Source organism: Cynocephalus volans, chromosome 4, assembly GCF_027409185.1.
Source record: "Cynocephalus volans isolate mCynVol1 chromosome 4, mCynVol1.pri, whole genome shotgun sequence".
In the NCBI taxonomy this organism is placed as follows: Eukaryota; Metazoa; Chordata; class Mammalia; order Dermoptera; family Cynocephalidae; genus Cynocephalus; species Cynocephalus volans.
Window position 1 is genome coordinate 97,791,847 of NC_084463.1, and position 16,189 is coordinate 97,808,035.

At 43.0% G+C, this 16,189-nt stretch overlaps 1 protein-coding gene across 1 annotated transcript; it reads right to left on the reverse strand.

Annotated features, from left to right (window-relative positions):
* Positions 1-841: 841 nt before the first annotated feature.
* B3GNT6 (UDP-GlcNAc:betaGal beta-1,3-N-acetylglucosaminyltransferase 6) lies at positions 842-1,973 on the reverse strand. The gene is given in 4 exon segments (XM_063094873.1): positions 842-1,506; positions 1,509-1,602; positions 1,604-1,942; positions 1,944-1,973. Coding segments are annotated over 4 exon segments (1,128 nt in total).
* Positions 1,974-16,189: the final 14,216 nt, after the last annotated feature.

The following is a 16,189-nucleotide window of genomic DNA, read 5'->3' on the forward strand; positions in this document are numbered from 1 at the left end:
ATCTTCCGGCTTGATTCTCTGAGGCTAATTGACCATGAGGCCCAGACTCTGGCAAGGAGCCTGTCTCTGCCCCCTGGGAGTGAGTGCTGGCAGACAGGTATGAATGGGCAGGATCTGAACAGGCCATTATAGATTTGGTCAGGGTGAGCGTGGAGGAGACTGCAATGGTGTGTTGTATGGGAATGATCACATGGCCCTAGATTAGTCACTGTCCTGACTGGGCCTCAGGTTTACACTTTGCACAGTGGGGATTTTGACCTCACAGGGGTACTGGGGCAGTGGTGGGAGGAAGGCCCCAGACATCCCCAGTCTCAAGTGTACACTAACTTCTGAGAGAGGGGATCCATCTGATGACTGTCAGCCCAGCTCCAGCTGGACTCATGTATAGAGGAAATGATGGAAACGACAACTCATACTTGTACTGTACTTGACAGGTGACCCTGATCCTGGCACCCCATACCTCGCTCGCTCCATTGCCCACAATGACTCGAATGTGGGAGCCAGGCTTGTAGAGAGGGCATGGGGCTGGGTTTGCAAGGAGGAACAGACATCCCTAGCCCGGTGATCCTCAAACTTAGCTGCACATTAGTATCACCTGGGGAACTTCAAGCAGTCCTACAAGTCCGGGGCCACCCCAGACCAATCAAATCAGAACTTCTGGAGATGGGGCCAGGACCAGGTATTTTCCACCCTCCCCCTCTCCCCCCCATCTGATTTAAATGTGCAGCTGGGGTTCAGATGCATCGAGCTGGGCAGGACAGAAGGTACCCAGAGCAGGAAAGATGTGTTCTGAGCATGCAAGACATCAGCCCGTTCATCCACCCGGCGCTTCCCACCGGCCTTAGGAGACCCTGGGTGTCCAGCCACAGCTCAGTGCAGGGTCATGCAGTGCTTTCCACATGAGGAGCATCTCGTACGGCGCGAAGCGGTGCACGAGGAGCAGCTTGCGGTAGACGCAGGTGTCGAAGGGGGGCTGCCGGGAGCCGGGCAGCTGCACGCCGTGGGGCCGGATGCCCCTGTGCGCGCTAGGCACCAGGCCGGCGCACTGCAGAGACATGCCCATGTAGGCGTCGTCGATGGGGAAGAGCGGGGTGTGGCGTGCAGCCGTGCGCAGGGCCCGGGCCGTGTGGCTGGACAGCAGGAAGCCGCAGCCGCTGCAGTACACTGGATATTCCCGCTTGGGGAAGAGCTGCGGAAGCACAAAGTACTTGCTCCAGCTGTCGCGGACAGGCACGGTGCCTTGCATGAGCTGTCCGATGAAGAGGTGGCCGATGGGCGGCTGTGCCCCCAGGAAGCAGAGCACTTTGGCGGTGTGCACGAAGATGTCGTCTGCGCTGAGCAGGAAGCGCGCGTGCGGGCAGCGCGCTGCCAGCCAGTCGAGGAGGTGCAAGTGCTTGAGCGTGAGGTTGAGGAAGGTGTCGGCGAAGGCCCACCGCAGCACGTCGCCGTGCTCGCGCACCTCTAGGCCCACCAGCGCCGCCAGCCGCTCGGTGCGCGCCGCCTCTTCGGCCCCGGCGTGCCCAGGAGGACGAGGCGGTGCACCGGCGGCCCGCCGTAGCTGCGCTCCTGCCCCCACGTGCGGCGGATGAGCTCGCGCCGCTCGCTCGTAGTGCGCGGGCGACGACTTCACGGCCAGCAGTAAGAAGAGGCCACGGCGGCCCGCGCACTTGGCCGGAGCGTCCCAGAGCAGCGGGAAGTGGCGGGAGTGGCGGTACCGCAGGAAGTCTTGGATCCGCGCAGGCAGCTGCTCAAAGTCAGCCGTGGTGTTCACCGAGGCGTTGCCCACGCACGGGGCCCCCGGGTTGAGCGCCGACGGCTGCGTGGCGGCCGCGGGATCTTCGGTGGGGCCCTCCCACTTCTAAGGGGACCTCGGGGCATGGAGGAACCACAGGTGCAGTGCCAAGAAACTCACTTCCACCAGGAGGAGGGCCAGAGCCTTTGGGTATCATGGACCTGCGGCAGGGAAAAGCCATCTGTGGGGGAAACTGAGTCAAAGGTGAGCCAGGAGTCGTGTTTGACATCAGCGGGACGCCACACTTCTCCCATCATGTCTCTCCCAGAACCCACCCTCAGCCCCTTCTCAATTCTGCTGTTAAGAGGTAAAGAGGAACCCAAATTCCAGAAGCATCTCAGGTCTCCCACAGTCAGAAGCGTTCTTCTTACCCTCAGATCTGTGTATCTCATTGCCTCCTGTCGCCCCCCCACTTTCCCCACCCCAGGCTGCCGTCTAGGTCTGGCAGACCCACTATGTTCAAAGTCAAAGTCTCCGTCCTCCCGTGAATCCGTATCTTGCGTTTCCCATCTCGGTCAGTGGTACCACCAGTCACCCAGTTGCTCCAGCCAAAATCCCTGACTCCCTCCCTGCCCTCCTCAGCGTATGAACACTCTTCTCATCCTGTTGACTCTGCATCCTGCCTATCTCTCATGTTTATTCCCTCCTCTTCATCCTGTCCAGCCTGGAGCCTCTCTGATCTATTCCTTTCTTTGCCACCAGAGTCAAGGAAGCAGGAGGTAATAGCACTGGACTCAGACACGGGTTAGAACTGCACCATCTGAACAAGTCAGTTCAGGTCTCTGGGTCTGAATATTCTCATCTATAGCAAAGGCTTAGTCAGTTCCTGTCTGCAGGGTTCTTGTGAGCCTTAACTGAGCATGAAGTGGCCAGTGAATGAGTGACACCTGTATTATGACTTCTTTGGCACCCTCTCCCTCCACCTCCTTCTGTTTTTACCTGCTGGTATTTTTTGCTGTTTGACAAACATGTGAAGTCAGGCTCTTTCTGTATATAATATGCCCAATTGTACCTCAAGCTTGGCCTTCATGAAGACCTCCCAGGACACATCCCAGACCGTAATAACCCTACCTGTATTTAACTATGCCCTGCTAAGTTCAGTTGCATTGGTTTCAGCATCTCAAACCACTCCCTTAAAACACACTCCTCTCTTCAGATGGGCACAAAGCAGGTGTTCAAATCAGTGAAGCACGAAAAACCGAAAGTGTGGTATCCCAGAAATCAAGTAAAAAAGCATGGGAGAAGAGTGCATGATTAACTGCCTCAAAAGCTGCTGACTAGTCAAATAAGATGGAGAACACTGGTGACTTGGAGAGCACTCTCAGTTGAGCAGTGGGGGTGAGAGCCTGATGGGGGTGGGTTGAAGAGAATGCAAAGAGAAGAATTAGAGAAAAGTGCTGGCAACTCTTTGGGGGTGGGGGAAATTTTGCTGCAAGAGGAAGCAAAATAAGGTAGTAGGTGATAGGGGAATGAGGTCAAAGATTTTGTTGGGGTTTCCTTTGGTTTATTTTTGCTTTTTAAGGTGGGAGAGATGTTCGCTAATAAACTGTTCATTTGTTCTTGCAAAAAGCAAACAAAAAGCAAAGCAGGTGTTCAGTGAAAGAATGGCAGCAGTTAACACCAAATACAAGCGGAGAACCTTGCAGAAGTGTCAGTGTAGTCACTGAGTGCCCATTAGAAATACTATATACAGGTTTTTATTGTGCTTAACATATTCCTGCTTAGTATTTGATGCATTAAGGGGGACGAGATGAGCTATGTCTATTTTACCATCACTGTGTACTTAGTGCATAGTCCTGTGCCTGGCACTTTTGGGGCATGCAATAAATATTTTTTTCCCATGAATAAAGAATTAAAAAATGAATGAAAATAGAATTTGGAGTCTGAATAGCTGGGCTTGAGTCCTGGCTCCTTTCATGAGTTAACCTCCTAGGTTTCAGTTTCTTCATCTGAAAATTTGAGAACATTAAAACTTTTTTTTTTTTGGTGGCTGGCCAGTATGGGGATCCAAACCTGTGATCTCGATGTTAACATTAACACTTTTTTGGGGGGACCTGGGCAGTATGGGGATCTGAACCCATGACCTTAAGGCTGTGCTCTGACCAACTGAGCTAACTGGTAGTCCCCTTAACACTCATTTTTCAGTGAAATAAGAAAATAATTTTGTGACTGCTGAAGTGCCATACAAATGCTAGTTAAAAAAAAAAAAATTAAAAAGCACTCCTTCCCCTCCCCCCCGGCCCCAAATCATTTCTAGAAAGAAAAATAATCAGCCTTAAAGCAAAGATAAATCTTGTTTCAATGAAACTTGCATTTACCTTGATAAACCTGATCCAGGAACCTGTATTACAGCCAACTTTTGATACGCAAGTGAGGAAAAGGTGTTGGGCCTGGACGCGCTCCTGTGGGCAGCGCTGGCTTGCTCAGCTCCGTTCTTGGATGCTGCACTGTGTAGCCCGATGGTTTTGACTTGCTGTGAAGCTCTGGGCATTTGTGGTTCTTTTTGCTGGATCTCCCCTTTTCTCAAGGCACTCTTCCAGGTGCCCTGGAGCCTCTTCTGTCTCTCATCCCTGGTCTCTCAGGACTCAGCTCAAGTACCCCCTCCTCCAGGTCACCTCCCGGTAAGTCCAGATCATCAGAACCTGTCTCCTTGTTGATGCCTCAGCTGCTGAGTAGCAAAGTTGGTGAAAGAGGACAGATCTGCCTCTTATTCCACCCTTTTGAATCTCGGGTTCCTTATTTGTGGGACCTTAGGCAAGTTATTTATTTCAGTGTCTCAGGATTATATGAGTTAATTTGAGTAAGGCACTTAGATCCATGCTTGGCAGGCAGTAGGTACCATAGTAATGTAGCAATTGGCTAACATGAGAGCATTTTGGGGGCAAGGTAGATGATCTTTTTATGGATTAAGTCTAGCTGTCTCACACAGTATGGTATGAAGTTCCTTTGCGATCTTCTAACTACGGGCCTTTCTCACTCTTTACTGCTCCACACATAATATATCTGTTTATTGCTTGCCTTTGAAGTGCTCTTCATTCTGCCTAGCATTCCCCCCCTTCTTTTCCCAGGAACTATTTTAGTTATTTCCCTTGCTGGTTTGACACTGAGAGATAAATGGCTGGAACACAGATTCCTGGGTCACCCACCAGCTCCCTACCACACCAGGGTATTCTTGGGGGAATATTTGCAGAGCAGATGTGGCAGGCCAAGAAACCTTTTATTACCTGTTAGGACTCTGGCCCCAACCTCCAGCATGAAGATCTAACCCCCAGGGGCTGCACTGGACCCATGCAGTACTGGCAACTTTTGTCCTGGTTCCTTTCCCTTTGGCATCCCTCTGCTTCTTGCCTGGGAGAGAAGGATGAGGAGAGGGGAAAAAAGGTACCTCTTTCTCAATAGGAGGAAGCCCAAGTCCCATCTTACCTTGTGTGTCTGAGAAAGAAGAAATAAATGGGAGAAATTCCCAAACTGGGACTAGCCTTTAACTGATGTTCCACCCCCAGGACTGTGGCTTATTTTAATAATCTGGAATCTGACCAGTCCTTGGCATCACTGCTCCTCTTTAGGAGTAGGGTGAAGATGGGGAGGGGAGCTACATTAGGAGGGCAGCTTGCTTATTCTTTGAGATGAAGATCAAATGTCGTCTCTTCTAGGAGACTTTTCTTGACCCCTTCATCCTCCAACTGCCTCATACTCGCCAAGTAATACAGATATATCTTTACTGAAACATTTTAATGCTACAGATTGAGAACAACTCCAGGGCATGGGACCTATTCTGTTAACATAGTGCATGCTTTAAAATCTTTGTTGAATAAGTTGCATATAAAATTTAGAAGTACTTTTTTTTTTTAAGGTGAAACATTTTTATTTGACAATGCTTGATACATAATTTAATGTATCAAATAAGCCTAATTAGTTTAATATCTCTCTTTTTATAAGGTGAGAAACAAACCCTTTGAGATTTTTCTGGGGCCTTCTGGGAAATCTCAAAGTGAGTTCAAGGTCAAAGAGATTTCATTTAGAATCTGGTTTTAGGAAGTTTGTCAAAAATATCAAAAGATTTGAATGCTTTGGTTTAATAGGATTATAGATCATTGTGAGACAATACTTAATTATCTATTTAACCAAAGTGACAATAAAAGATTTTAAAGGCAAATACAGAAGGGTACATAGTTGTAAACAAAACTTAGCTGTTTTAATATTGAGAAGACTCAGTTTTTGTAAGTAATCAAAGACCTGATAAAAACATGAAGCGCAAGAAGTTATTTTTATATGATGTAAAAATATTTGTTCTCTATGCAGATTACTTAAGAGGTCAAGAAAAACCTTTTTATGATTTCTTAATAAGAGCAGATTATTAATAATCAAAGAAATCTTTGTAATTTTAACAGAGAGAAAAACCAAATTCTAGTTTTCTATCAGTTTGTTTTTTATATTAAGGCTCATTTTTAAAGCCTTATATTAAATTCATTCAATTTTAGCCAGTTGAATCCTGACTCAAGATTCTCTCTTTAACCCTGTCTCTCTTCCTAGCCTTTTATATCCATTTGGCTTTTGTCCTTCATTCTCCTTTTTCATTCTGAAATAACCTTTACATAACTTCCACACCAGGAAAAAAATTCCTCTTTTGCTTCAATGAAAATGCATTTTCATACCTTATGTATATATATTTTACCAAGAATACACCTTACTTTCCTTTAATACTTTGTATACAGGGTTGTTCCCATCATAATTTCTAGTATCTTTAATTGTATATGCTAATTAGAATTTTGAACTCTTAGTTACCTTAATTTCCAATGAAGACTAGAAAGTAAGCAATTGTGAACTGTCATATATCAACATCCTATAGATAAACACCACTTCATAATTTCTAGAAACATATACTTCCTCATAGTACAATTTTTCAATGTGACACAGGACATGTTTACTAACAGACTCAAATATCTTTAGTTCCTCTTCAATATGACACCTAAAGTGGATAAATTTAACTTATGTTCAGCAATTAATGTTTCAGTATTTTATCTTATTTGGAGATAATCTAGATATCCAATGAATATCCATCATTTAACTTAGTATAGCTGTAAGATTTTAGGTTACCAAAATGATTTTGGAAACTATTTTCAGGAAGGCATATTATAAAACATAATTATTGTTGAAAGTTCATTCATAAACTTTTATCGCAATTACCTCTATTCAATTCACTTGTATTTAACAGTTATGCTTGAATTGATCGTGAAAATTTTTTAAAAAATTTTTTATTGGATCATAATTGATTATACCTATTTTTGGGGTTCAATGTTGACATATGTTGATCAAATCAATATTACTAGTATATATATTGTTACAAATTATACTTATTCTTTATGCTCCTTGTCCAATCTCTCCCTGTTCCCCTCTCCCTCCCTGCTCTCACCTCTGATAACCCTAGATTTCTTCTCTCCTTCTGAAAGAGTAATGGTTACTCTGTTGATTTGTTGCCTAGATAATGCCTAGATAATCTGTTCAATGCTGAGAGGTTTGTTCAAGTCCCCCAATATTATCGTACAGCAGATGCTTCTTCTGTCACTCTGGAATGGGCTTTGTGGAGAGAGACATCCTCTTCTTTTCTTTGGTCTCTGCTGGTGATTCCCCTTGTGTCAATGCACTCCAGTGGGCCATCTGTGTGGTGGTTGTGATGTCTAGCCACTTTTGCAGCAGCTGTGGTTACTGTGGTGGCTGTGGTGGGCCACCCACATGGAGGTGATGTTTTTGGCATGCTCCTTGGCACTGGTGGTGTGCCTGGTTGTGTGTGTGGGGGGTCTGGTTCCTGACTCCATGCCTTAGGCCGTTGGGCAGGCCCTGAGGCACTGGCAGTGTGCCCCACTGTGGGAGGGGGGGGGGTCTGGTCCCTGGCTCCATACCTCAGGTACCCTGGTAGGACCTGTGGCGCCAGTGGTATGCCTGTGCTGGAACTAAAATGTTTTGTCCTTTGCTTACTTCTAAAATGGGGGAATTTCCTGTGGGGACCGGTACTTGAGTTGTGTGGTTTAGCTAAATTGCTGCTTTGCTGCTGCTTCCCTAGGGAAGGCTTTTTGTGCAGCTCAGGGTTTAATGGTTGACCTTATAGGTACTTCTGGCTCTCCAGAGACTGGGTGCACCTGGGTTTTGTAGAAACTCTGATCTGGGCCTGAGTTTTTTCATCAAACTGCACCCCATGCAATTCTGTATTCTGACCAGTCTCCTCTGAGTGGTCCTGTGCTGGTTGGGGGGCAGACCAGCTGTCCTTGCTGTGTCCCAGTGTTTTTCCAGTTGGCCCGTCTCCCCCTCCACCCGTGCTGCAAACACTTCCCATGGGATGCCAGTCTCTTGAGATGACTCACGGGCCTCTGAATGGCTCCTTTTTTTCAGCTGTTGTGGCTCCTCGCTCCTATGTGGGTCCATGGGAACCCTATTAGTGCTCTTGCTGTCCTGGGGGCCACCAAGGCCCTCTTCTCCCCTGCCTCCTCCCAGCAACTCCATCCGAAGGGCACAGCTGTGGCTTTTGCCCACTCCTGCTCCATGCACTCAGCAGCTCCAGCTTTAAAGTGGCCGCAGCAAGAAATGCTCCGAGCAATTTTTTCTTTCTCTCATCGTGGCTTCTCCCACCTCCATGAACTCCGTAAGGTCTCTCCTCCTCTTCCCCCCGAACTCTAGCGGCCCCAGCTTGGCTATTGTTGCTTTTTTATAGTTGTAAATTGGTTGATTTATGGGAGAGGGTGATGCTGGGGACCATCTATCCTGTCATCTTGAGTAACTTTTTTTTTTTACATCCTAGGAGTAACTTTTTAAACACATTAATGACATTTGAGTATGCTAAATTTGGCAAATGGCTAAGGGCTTCATCCCATTGTCACTGCGAGTGGTCAGGACACAGATGAATCAGACTCAGTCCTTGTCTTCAAGGAACTCACCTTCTCTTGGGAGATGGGAGTCAGATAGGAAAAGATTATAAAAATGATGTGATGTGTGCAAAACACAGAAATGGAACTTGGAGAAAAGAACTTGAGTGGGCCAGGGGAGACTTCTTATTACAACTGCATTCTAGGGTATCAGGTTGCTGTGAACAAACCATCCCACAACTTAACGGCTTATAACAACCACCATTTATTTCTCAAGATTCTGTGGGTTGACGGGTGCTTCTTGTGATGGACCCACCTGAGCTCACGCATGTGGCATACTGGTTAAGCTGGGGCTGGGTTCAGCTGGGCTGACTGGGCTTTTTCCCCGTGCTTTCACCTTGGGCTGTTTCATGCCCCCAGGGTTAGAGGTACCCTGAGAAGGGTCTTGAATACCATACCTGTGATGATCCTTTGAAAGTTTTCACAAGTCTGTATCTATTTTCAAGAGTTCATTATAGCAGCCCATATAGTGGTTATGTTTGGGTGAGGGTGAGACTTGGAGGCAGGTACCTCTAACCTATCTGCACCTTCAACTCCTAATATTTACCCATCCAACCACACTAAACCTTCAATGTTTCCCAAACACATCCTGTTTATTTCCACTTCTGTACCTCTGCCCAGGGTGCCCTCTCCCTCTTTACACCTTTCCTTGTCACTAGGAAAACTTTTTACCAACTTGAAAAACTGTGATCTATAAACTTTTGGAACTCCTCCCCATCCCTTGCATCCAGGATGGTCTTGTGACCTGCTTTGACCAACAAAATGTAGAAGTGACCTGTGAAAATTCTGGAAGCCAGGCCTCAAGAGGTCTTGTAGCTTCCACACTCACCATATTGTAACCCTGAGACCACCATGCCATAAAGCAGCCCAGGTTGGCACAGTGTTATATAGTCCCCACATAGAAGTGCTCAAGAAGTGAACCCCTTTTCTCTTTTTCTGATTTCTCCACATTTTCCTTTGAGAATCAAGCCCTATTTTGGGATTAGAGCACCCTATCAAATGAGACAGGTCCTCCTTTTTCTCTCACCTAGGCAATTGATTCTAGGTAGACTGCATTCCAGTCCAGGGCTGAAGCAAGAAAAAAAGCTGAAAAGTCCACCCCAGACAATGCTAGAGAGGAGCCCAGAGTAAATTCATAAAATTTGCTAAGTCAAATGATGGATGCCTGTATGTCTTTGTGACACGGTGGCTTTAGAGAGGTGTGTACTGTTCAGAGATGAAATTAAAGCGATCCTAACTCATTTTCACTCAACCCCTTCACAAAGCACAACCCAAAATGCTTTGCAGATTCACTTCTGTGTTCCATCAGGCAAGGGTTCCTGGTTTACCTATTGCCAGCATCTATCTGTTGATCCAGGCAAGGCTGCCCCTCCCTGACACACAGAGGAGGGACTAGTTGAAGAATCAACCAAATGGTTAGCAATGACTGAAGCTACCCATTCCAGCAGGCTTGGCTAGGAAAGCTAATATTTGAAAAGCTGTGGTTTGCCAAGCTAGGTGAGTTGAGAGGAATCTAATTTGTTTTACATTTTGTAGGTGGCACTTTGGTCATTGTCAAAGATAGAAACCATAGCACACATGGCTTATGCAGTATGATTTTTTTTGTTCCCAATCTTCCCCCTTCATTGTGTGAAGCTAGAAAGTTCATGTGTTATCTTCAGAGCTCCTAAAGTTCAGGATGTTGTGTATTTATAGATCATAAATGTTAAATCGAGAAGTTATTAGCTTTTAGCCTTGTCAGGCTTGGAATAGAAAGGTATTGCAGTTTAGCACCAGGAGTCTAATGACAAATAAGTCCCAGTATAATTACTGAATATCCTTCCTATGGACAGTATTGTTGCTGGCCTATATTGCCCCTTTAAGCAAACTGGAAAAAGGTGTGTCCTCTGAGATGCAACCTTCTCAAGGCACATATCTTGGCAAGCTGAGCACTGGCTAGATTTCAGTTCCCACCCACCTCCTTCCTTCAACTGGGTGCCTTTGTGCAGTGCACAAATTACAACTATACACAGTGGTCCTGCCTTTATAAATATAAATCAGGGATAAAACATTACCAGAAGTCTTATTCAAACAATATCATTTAATACTTTCACTTATGGGAGGTAACGAATGCTGAAATATAGCCTAGATAATAGCAGATTAGATAAAAATACATTATTCTATTTTCTAGAAAAATGACTGTGGTATTGGTAAATTAAATGAAAAAGTGAATAAGCAGATCTGCGATTACCTGAAAATGGTTAGTTCCTTGTAAAGATTCAGTATCATCTGTATGTTTATTAAATAATTGCTACTAGAACAAACATCTGCAACAAATATGAAACTAGGAAATGTTATATTAGCTCAAACAGTTTATCTGCTGGTCACATTTGTAAGTGACTCAGAAATATTAAAAATGGAAATGCTTGATAGTAAACAATGCGCAGTGAATATGTTAAACAGAAGTTGATAATAGTCTCTATTTCTTAAAATAAACTCACTTACTCATTGGTATGGATAATTTAGCTCTAAAAAGAAGAGCCAGCAAGAAACCAGGGCTAATTCTGGAAAGAACTACAAGCTTTTCCTTTTAGAAAGTTAAAAAAAAAAAAAAAGCATACATGACTATGGCAGCTTATTAGGTCCTTGGTAATTACCACCTGGCACATTTTATATGATAAGAAGAAATAGTTAAAAAATCTTAACTTTCTGAACGTCAACTCAAAAGATTGAATGCAACCAGCATTTTTGGATTATACAGTACAGAATGGAATTTCCTTTATAATGAAAACAAAATCATGGACCTTGCTCATAGTTTTTCTCAAAGGTTTAGGCACTTTGCAGCAGGCTCTTGCCAATATAGTAAAACTAATGTGAAAAAGTAATTTTATAGTGCAAAGATTAAACACAAATCCTATGATTACATTCAATAAAGAAGTGAGAGATACGTTAGATGTATATTTTCATTCTGATAAATACACACGAGAATCATACTGCAGAGAAGTGCAGTTGGGCAGTACTCCCATTATGATGCCCATTTGCTGATGGTCTGGAGTAGGGAAGGCAAACTCCCAGAGCCAGAAGAACATTTTAGGCTTTGCAGGCTATATACAGTTTCTGTTGTATATTTTCTTTCTGTTTGTTTAAACAACACTTTTAAAATGTAAAAATCATTCTTACCTTGCAGGCCATATATTGCAAACTAGATTTGGCCTGTCAGTTGTAGTTTACCAACCCCTGGTCTACACCCTTTTGATATTACAACACATTTTAATCATTTTCTTTTAGGTGCAGATAATCTCAGTGAATATTTATTGGGAAAGTGATGATGTGCAGATCTGACTTTGCCAGAAAAATTTCAGAAGCTTTATGACAATTTTGTGAATATTTGCTACCAATGAGTAAATCCAGTTCTAGTACCAACATTGTGCTCCTTAAAGCAGTGATGCAGGTCTTGTAAATAAGGGCTGAAAAGGAACTGTGAGCAGAGTACAGTGTGACCTGTGGTTGGTACTATAATATTGACAGCTGCTGAGCTAAGTGGAGGGGGGAATAAAAAGTCACTTGGAGGCCTGTAATTGAATTTCTTGATTTGGGTTTTAGGGTTTTCTAGTATGAAATATTCTTGTGATCAATCCTTTATATAGTAGTTGCCAGTCAAAAGTGGTAGTAACTTGTTGGATTTAATGATAAATGAAGACCTTGAGAAACAACATTAGATATTTAAAGTGCATTAAAATGGGCAGTCAGTACTGCTTAGCTTTTACTCCAAATGGTTGGGATGTGCATCAACAACAGCAGAAATTCTGTAGCTAATAATACTACTTAAGTTTTTTAGTGATCTGTCTTCTCCTTAGCTGCTCTGATTGCCCACCAAAGAAAAGACTATGCCTTGGTGAAACATGTTATGCCTTACAATTTCCACTTTTCTTTCTTTTTTTTTTTCTTTTTTGTGACCGGTAAGGGGATCGCAACCCTTGGCTTGGTGTCGCCCCGCACCGCACTCAGCCAGTGAGCGCACCGGCCATCCCTATATAGGATCCGAACCCACGGTGGGAGCGCCGCACTCTCCCGAGTAAGCCACGGGGTCAGCCCTCCACTCTTCTTTCAACAACGTCAAGGTTTCATACCAAAGGCAAAAGTTTATAGCCCAAAGGTAGAGTTTTATCTTCAGTTTGAATTTCAAGTGAAGCAGTATTCATATCTGAGTATATGAAGCTGTCTGGGCTGGCAGTTTTGGAGAAATGGTTAAGTCCAGTGGCATGCTCACCTAGACCTCAGCAACACCGGCAACTCCCTCCATGTAGCAACTAGTTACAAGTTTTTTTAAAAAAAGTGTTTCCATATTTTTAAAGGAAGTGCAATAGCTTAAAAACAGCATTGAAAATTTCCAGTCAGCTAGATTATGATGACATGATGATTCCTTTTGTCCTTCACTTTACAGCTTCTTCCATAAGAGGTTTAACTATTTTTAGCCAAATTTTAGTTATTTCCAGATGGTTAGAGCATAGTGAATAAGCTATCATTTTAAGACACTGAAAAACAAGACAGTGATCAAACATATTATATTATAGCACTGATATAATGCAAAATGTAAGACTGATGTAGATCTGCAGTCGTCACACACTTGCAAATTCCAATTATAACTGGTTCTGTTCGAAATATCAGTTTTACATAAATGCTTATCCAATAGCACATCATGAACCACAGGGCCAAAAGAATTTCTTGTCATATAAATATGGACTTGGTAGCTAAAATTGTCTAATTTAGCAACAAATAATTGTTCTCAAGAGCAAAGTAACATGGAACTCGTAGGATTAGACACTTTTAGGGGTACTGAATGGCAAAATCAGAACTGGCTGGCATTATAATAGAACTTAATTTTTACAGGCATTTAAAGATTTTCGTGCACTGCGTACCTGAAGTTTTTGGTCTCTTAATTTTCTTTGACTCACACCTCCTCTCAGTATAAGAAAAGCCCTCTTAGTATAAGGAAAGCTCAGATAAACTGTCCTGGAATTTTCTGCTGTGGTTAAACCATAATATTTGATCTTCTGTTAAACTGCATACCATTATTTGGGTTCTTGTTTGTAGATTATTTAGAAACAAACGTTTCTCCTGTTAATCATCAATGTATGTTATATCATAAGGATAAAATATATCGTTTCAGGCGGTGGGGATGTTTCATGAAAGCACTAAGGTGGGGAGGGGGTGGGTAGAGTGACCAATCAGATTACCAACCACCTTTCATATAGTTTTTCAGTTTTCCAGAATGAAAATGTCAGTGCAAGGAAATTGCTTCTTTCACACCTTCACAAAGCACTGTTTTCTAAAATATGATTTGCTATAGGGCTGAAAGATGAGCACCTTTCAAGTGATATACAAACCATTATTTGCCTAGCAGGAAACAGGCTTTTTGTATACTCTAGTTAACAGGAAGTTTTTCAAGAACACAAGGGAAAAGGAGGTGGGGAGGAATCCAGTCCTGTAATGTCCACCCAGAATCCTAGAAGGAAAAGAATTAAGTCACTGAAATAAAGATGATTGAGCAATATCATACAGGTCAGCAGTGATTTCCATACATTGTGGCACAGATATAAAGTTTTGGGTGTGTTATATGAGGGTACTTCAAAAAGTTCGTGGAAAGATTCATATTATCTTTCAATTCTATTTTTCCATGAACTTTTTTGCAGTATCCTAGTATAGTTGCTAAAGAGAGAGCCATGTATGATGCACAAGCTGACTTGGAAAATTAAAGAGTCTGGCTATCATCTCCACTTTCTGCTCAATACATCTCTAAAATGTTTTATGCTGAGCTTTCATGCTGCCTGTTCTCACACAGAAACAAGAGTCTTTGAAGAATTGGCCACAGTCTTTTAAGTCACCCAGGGGTGCTGATGCCTCTCCATTGAGGTGCTGGGCAACATTTATTCAACAAGTGGCCACTAAACAAACAAACAAACAAAAACAAAAACAAGCGACCATTGGTGGTGGCTGAATTGCTCATGCAATAAACTCCTGTAAATGGCCTTAGTATTAGGGTGTGCTCTCTATACCCTTAATCTGACTTTAATACTGCAAAACCTAAGACTTACAATGTTTAGCAGCACTGTCATGGAGGATGTGCTTTTGTTCCTTTATATAGATTCTTTATCCAGAAGTATGTTTGACTGAAAAATACAAAAAGATAATGGTGTGAAACAAATGAACTAATTAAAAAACGTATAATGGCTGCTAGCCCAGGTAGCTGCATGTGAAATGTAGCCAGAAGTCAGAATCTTGGGGTAAAAGAAAGAATAGTCTTATGGACTGTGTGTTGGAACTGTTTAGTTTTATAGCCTCCTAGGGCACACCCAAAGTTTTCTTAGATTTATGTTTTGGCAAGTGTTTTTCTTGCTGGAGGGTCATAAAAGTAGTTGGAAGTATCTGCCCTAATGGCATGTTGGCATGCTAAGGAAAGGAAAATAGAACTTGGGATAAAACGAAGGCCAGTAGGTGAAGGAAAACAACAAAACATTTTGGGGTTTTAACTTTGTAGCAAGGCTATGCATTGAATACTGGAAAAATGACAGAAGTGTCTTACCACATTTGCATAAGAAAAAAATGATTTTCCTTTTGAAGCTGTAGCTCAGGATTTAATCTTGGGTAATGTCACCATGTGGTAAAAACAATCTGGATTTTATAATGTATAAAGCAGGAAAAAAGTAATAAAAATGCTAAATCATGCAGAACTACAAATATGATGATAAATGAGCAATGGGGTTAAATCAGGCTTTTACTCCAGGCAGGTATTATGTTTGTGAAAAGTGATTCAATTTGTTATACATTCTAATCCAAATTAGAACTAGCTGCCTCACAATGAGATTTTACTGCTGTTTCTTAGCATTCTAATTTTTGGGGGTTCTGCAAGTTACAATTTAGTTAGAGCTGTTCTCAACCCTTATATCTATTTCTTTCAAAAAACAAAGGAGCAGATATTTTAGTAAGCTTCATGTAAACAGGATCCTGATCATTTTAGCTCCAGTTAACTTGACACACTTCTCTTGGGCATAACCATGGCCTGAGAACTGGGGAATACTGCATAATTTTAAAAGTCAGAGTATAACAACATTCTATGATAACTTCAAATAAGTTATGCAGGAGGATGGAATATGGGTAGGCTAGACTACCAATCATGTTTGCCTACTCATGAAAACAGTGACAACTTAAAGATCTGCAAAGATCAAAGGAAACAGAGCAACCACCTTTAGCTGGCCGGAGGTGCAGCATTCTATAGGTGTCCTCCTGAAGCTTCATAAAGGTTACAAGATGACCCACCTACTCTGATTGCTACAGGCACACACAGAGCCTACCATAAATCCTGGGATATGACAAGTATAGAACCCACTATCTGAGCTTGCTTATGACACTCCAACTAGCACTGAGACAGATAGTAAAGAACTACTATCCAGAATTTCCCCTTTTTTTAAACCTTGGAAAACCCTCCAAGAGGTTAATATGA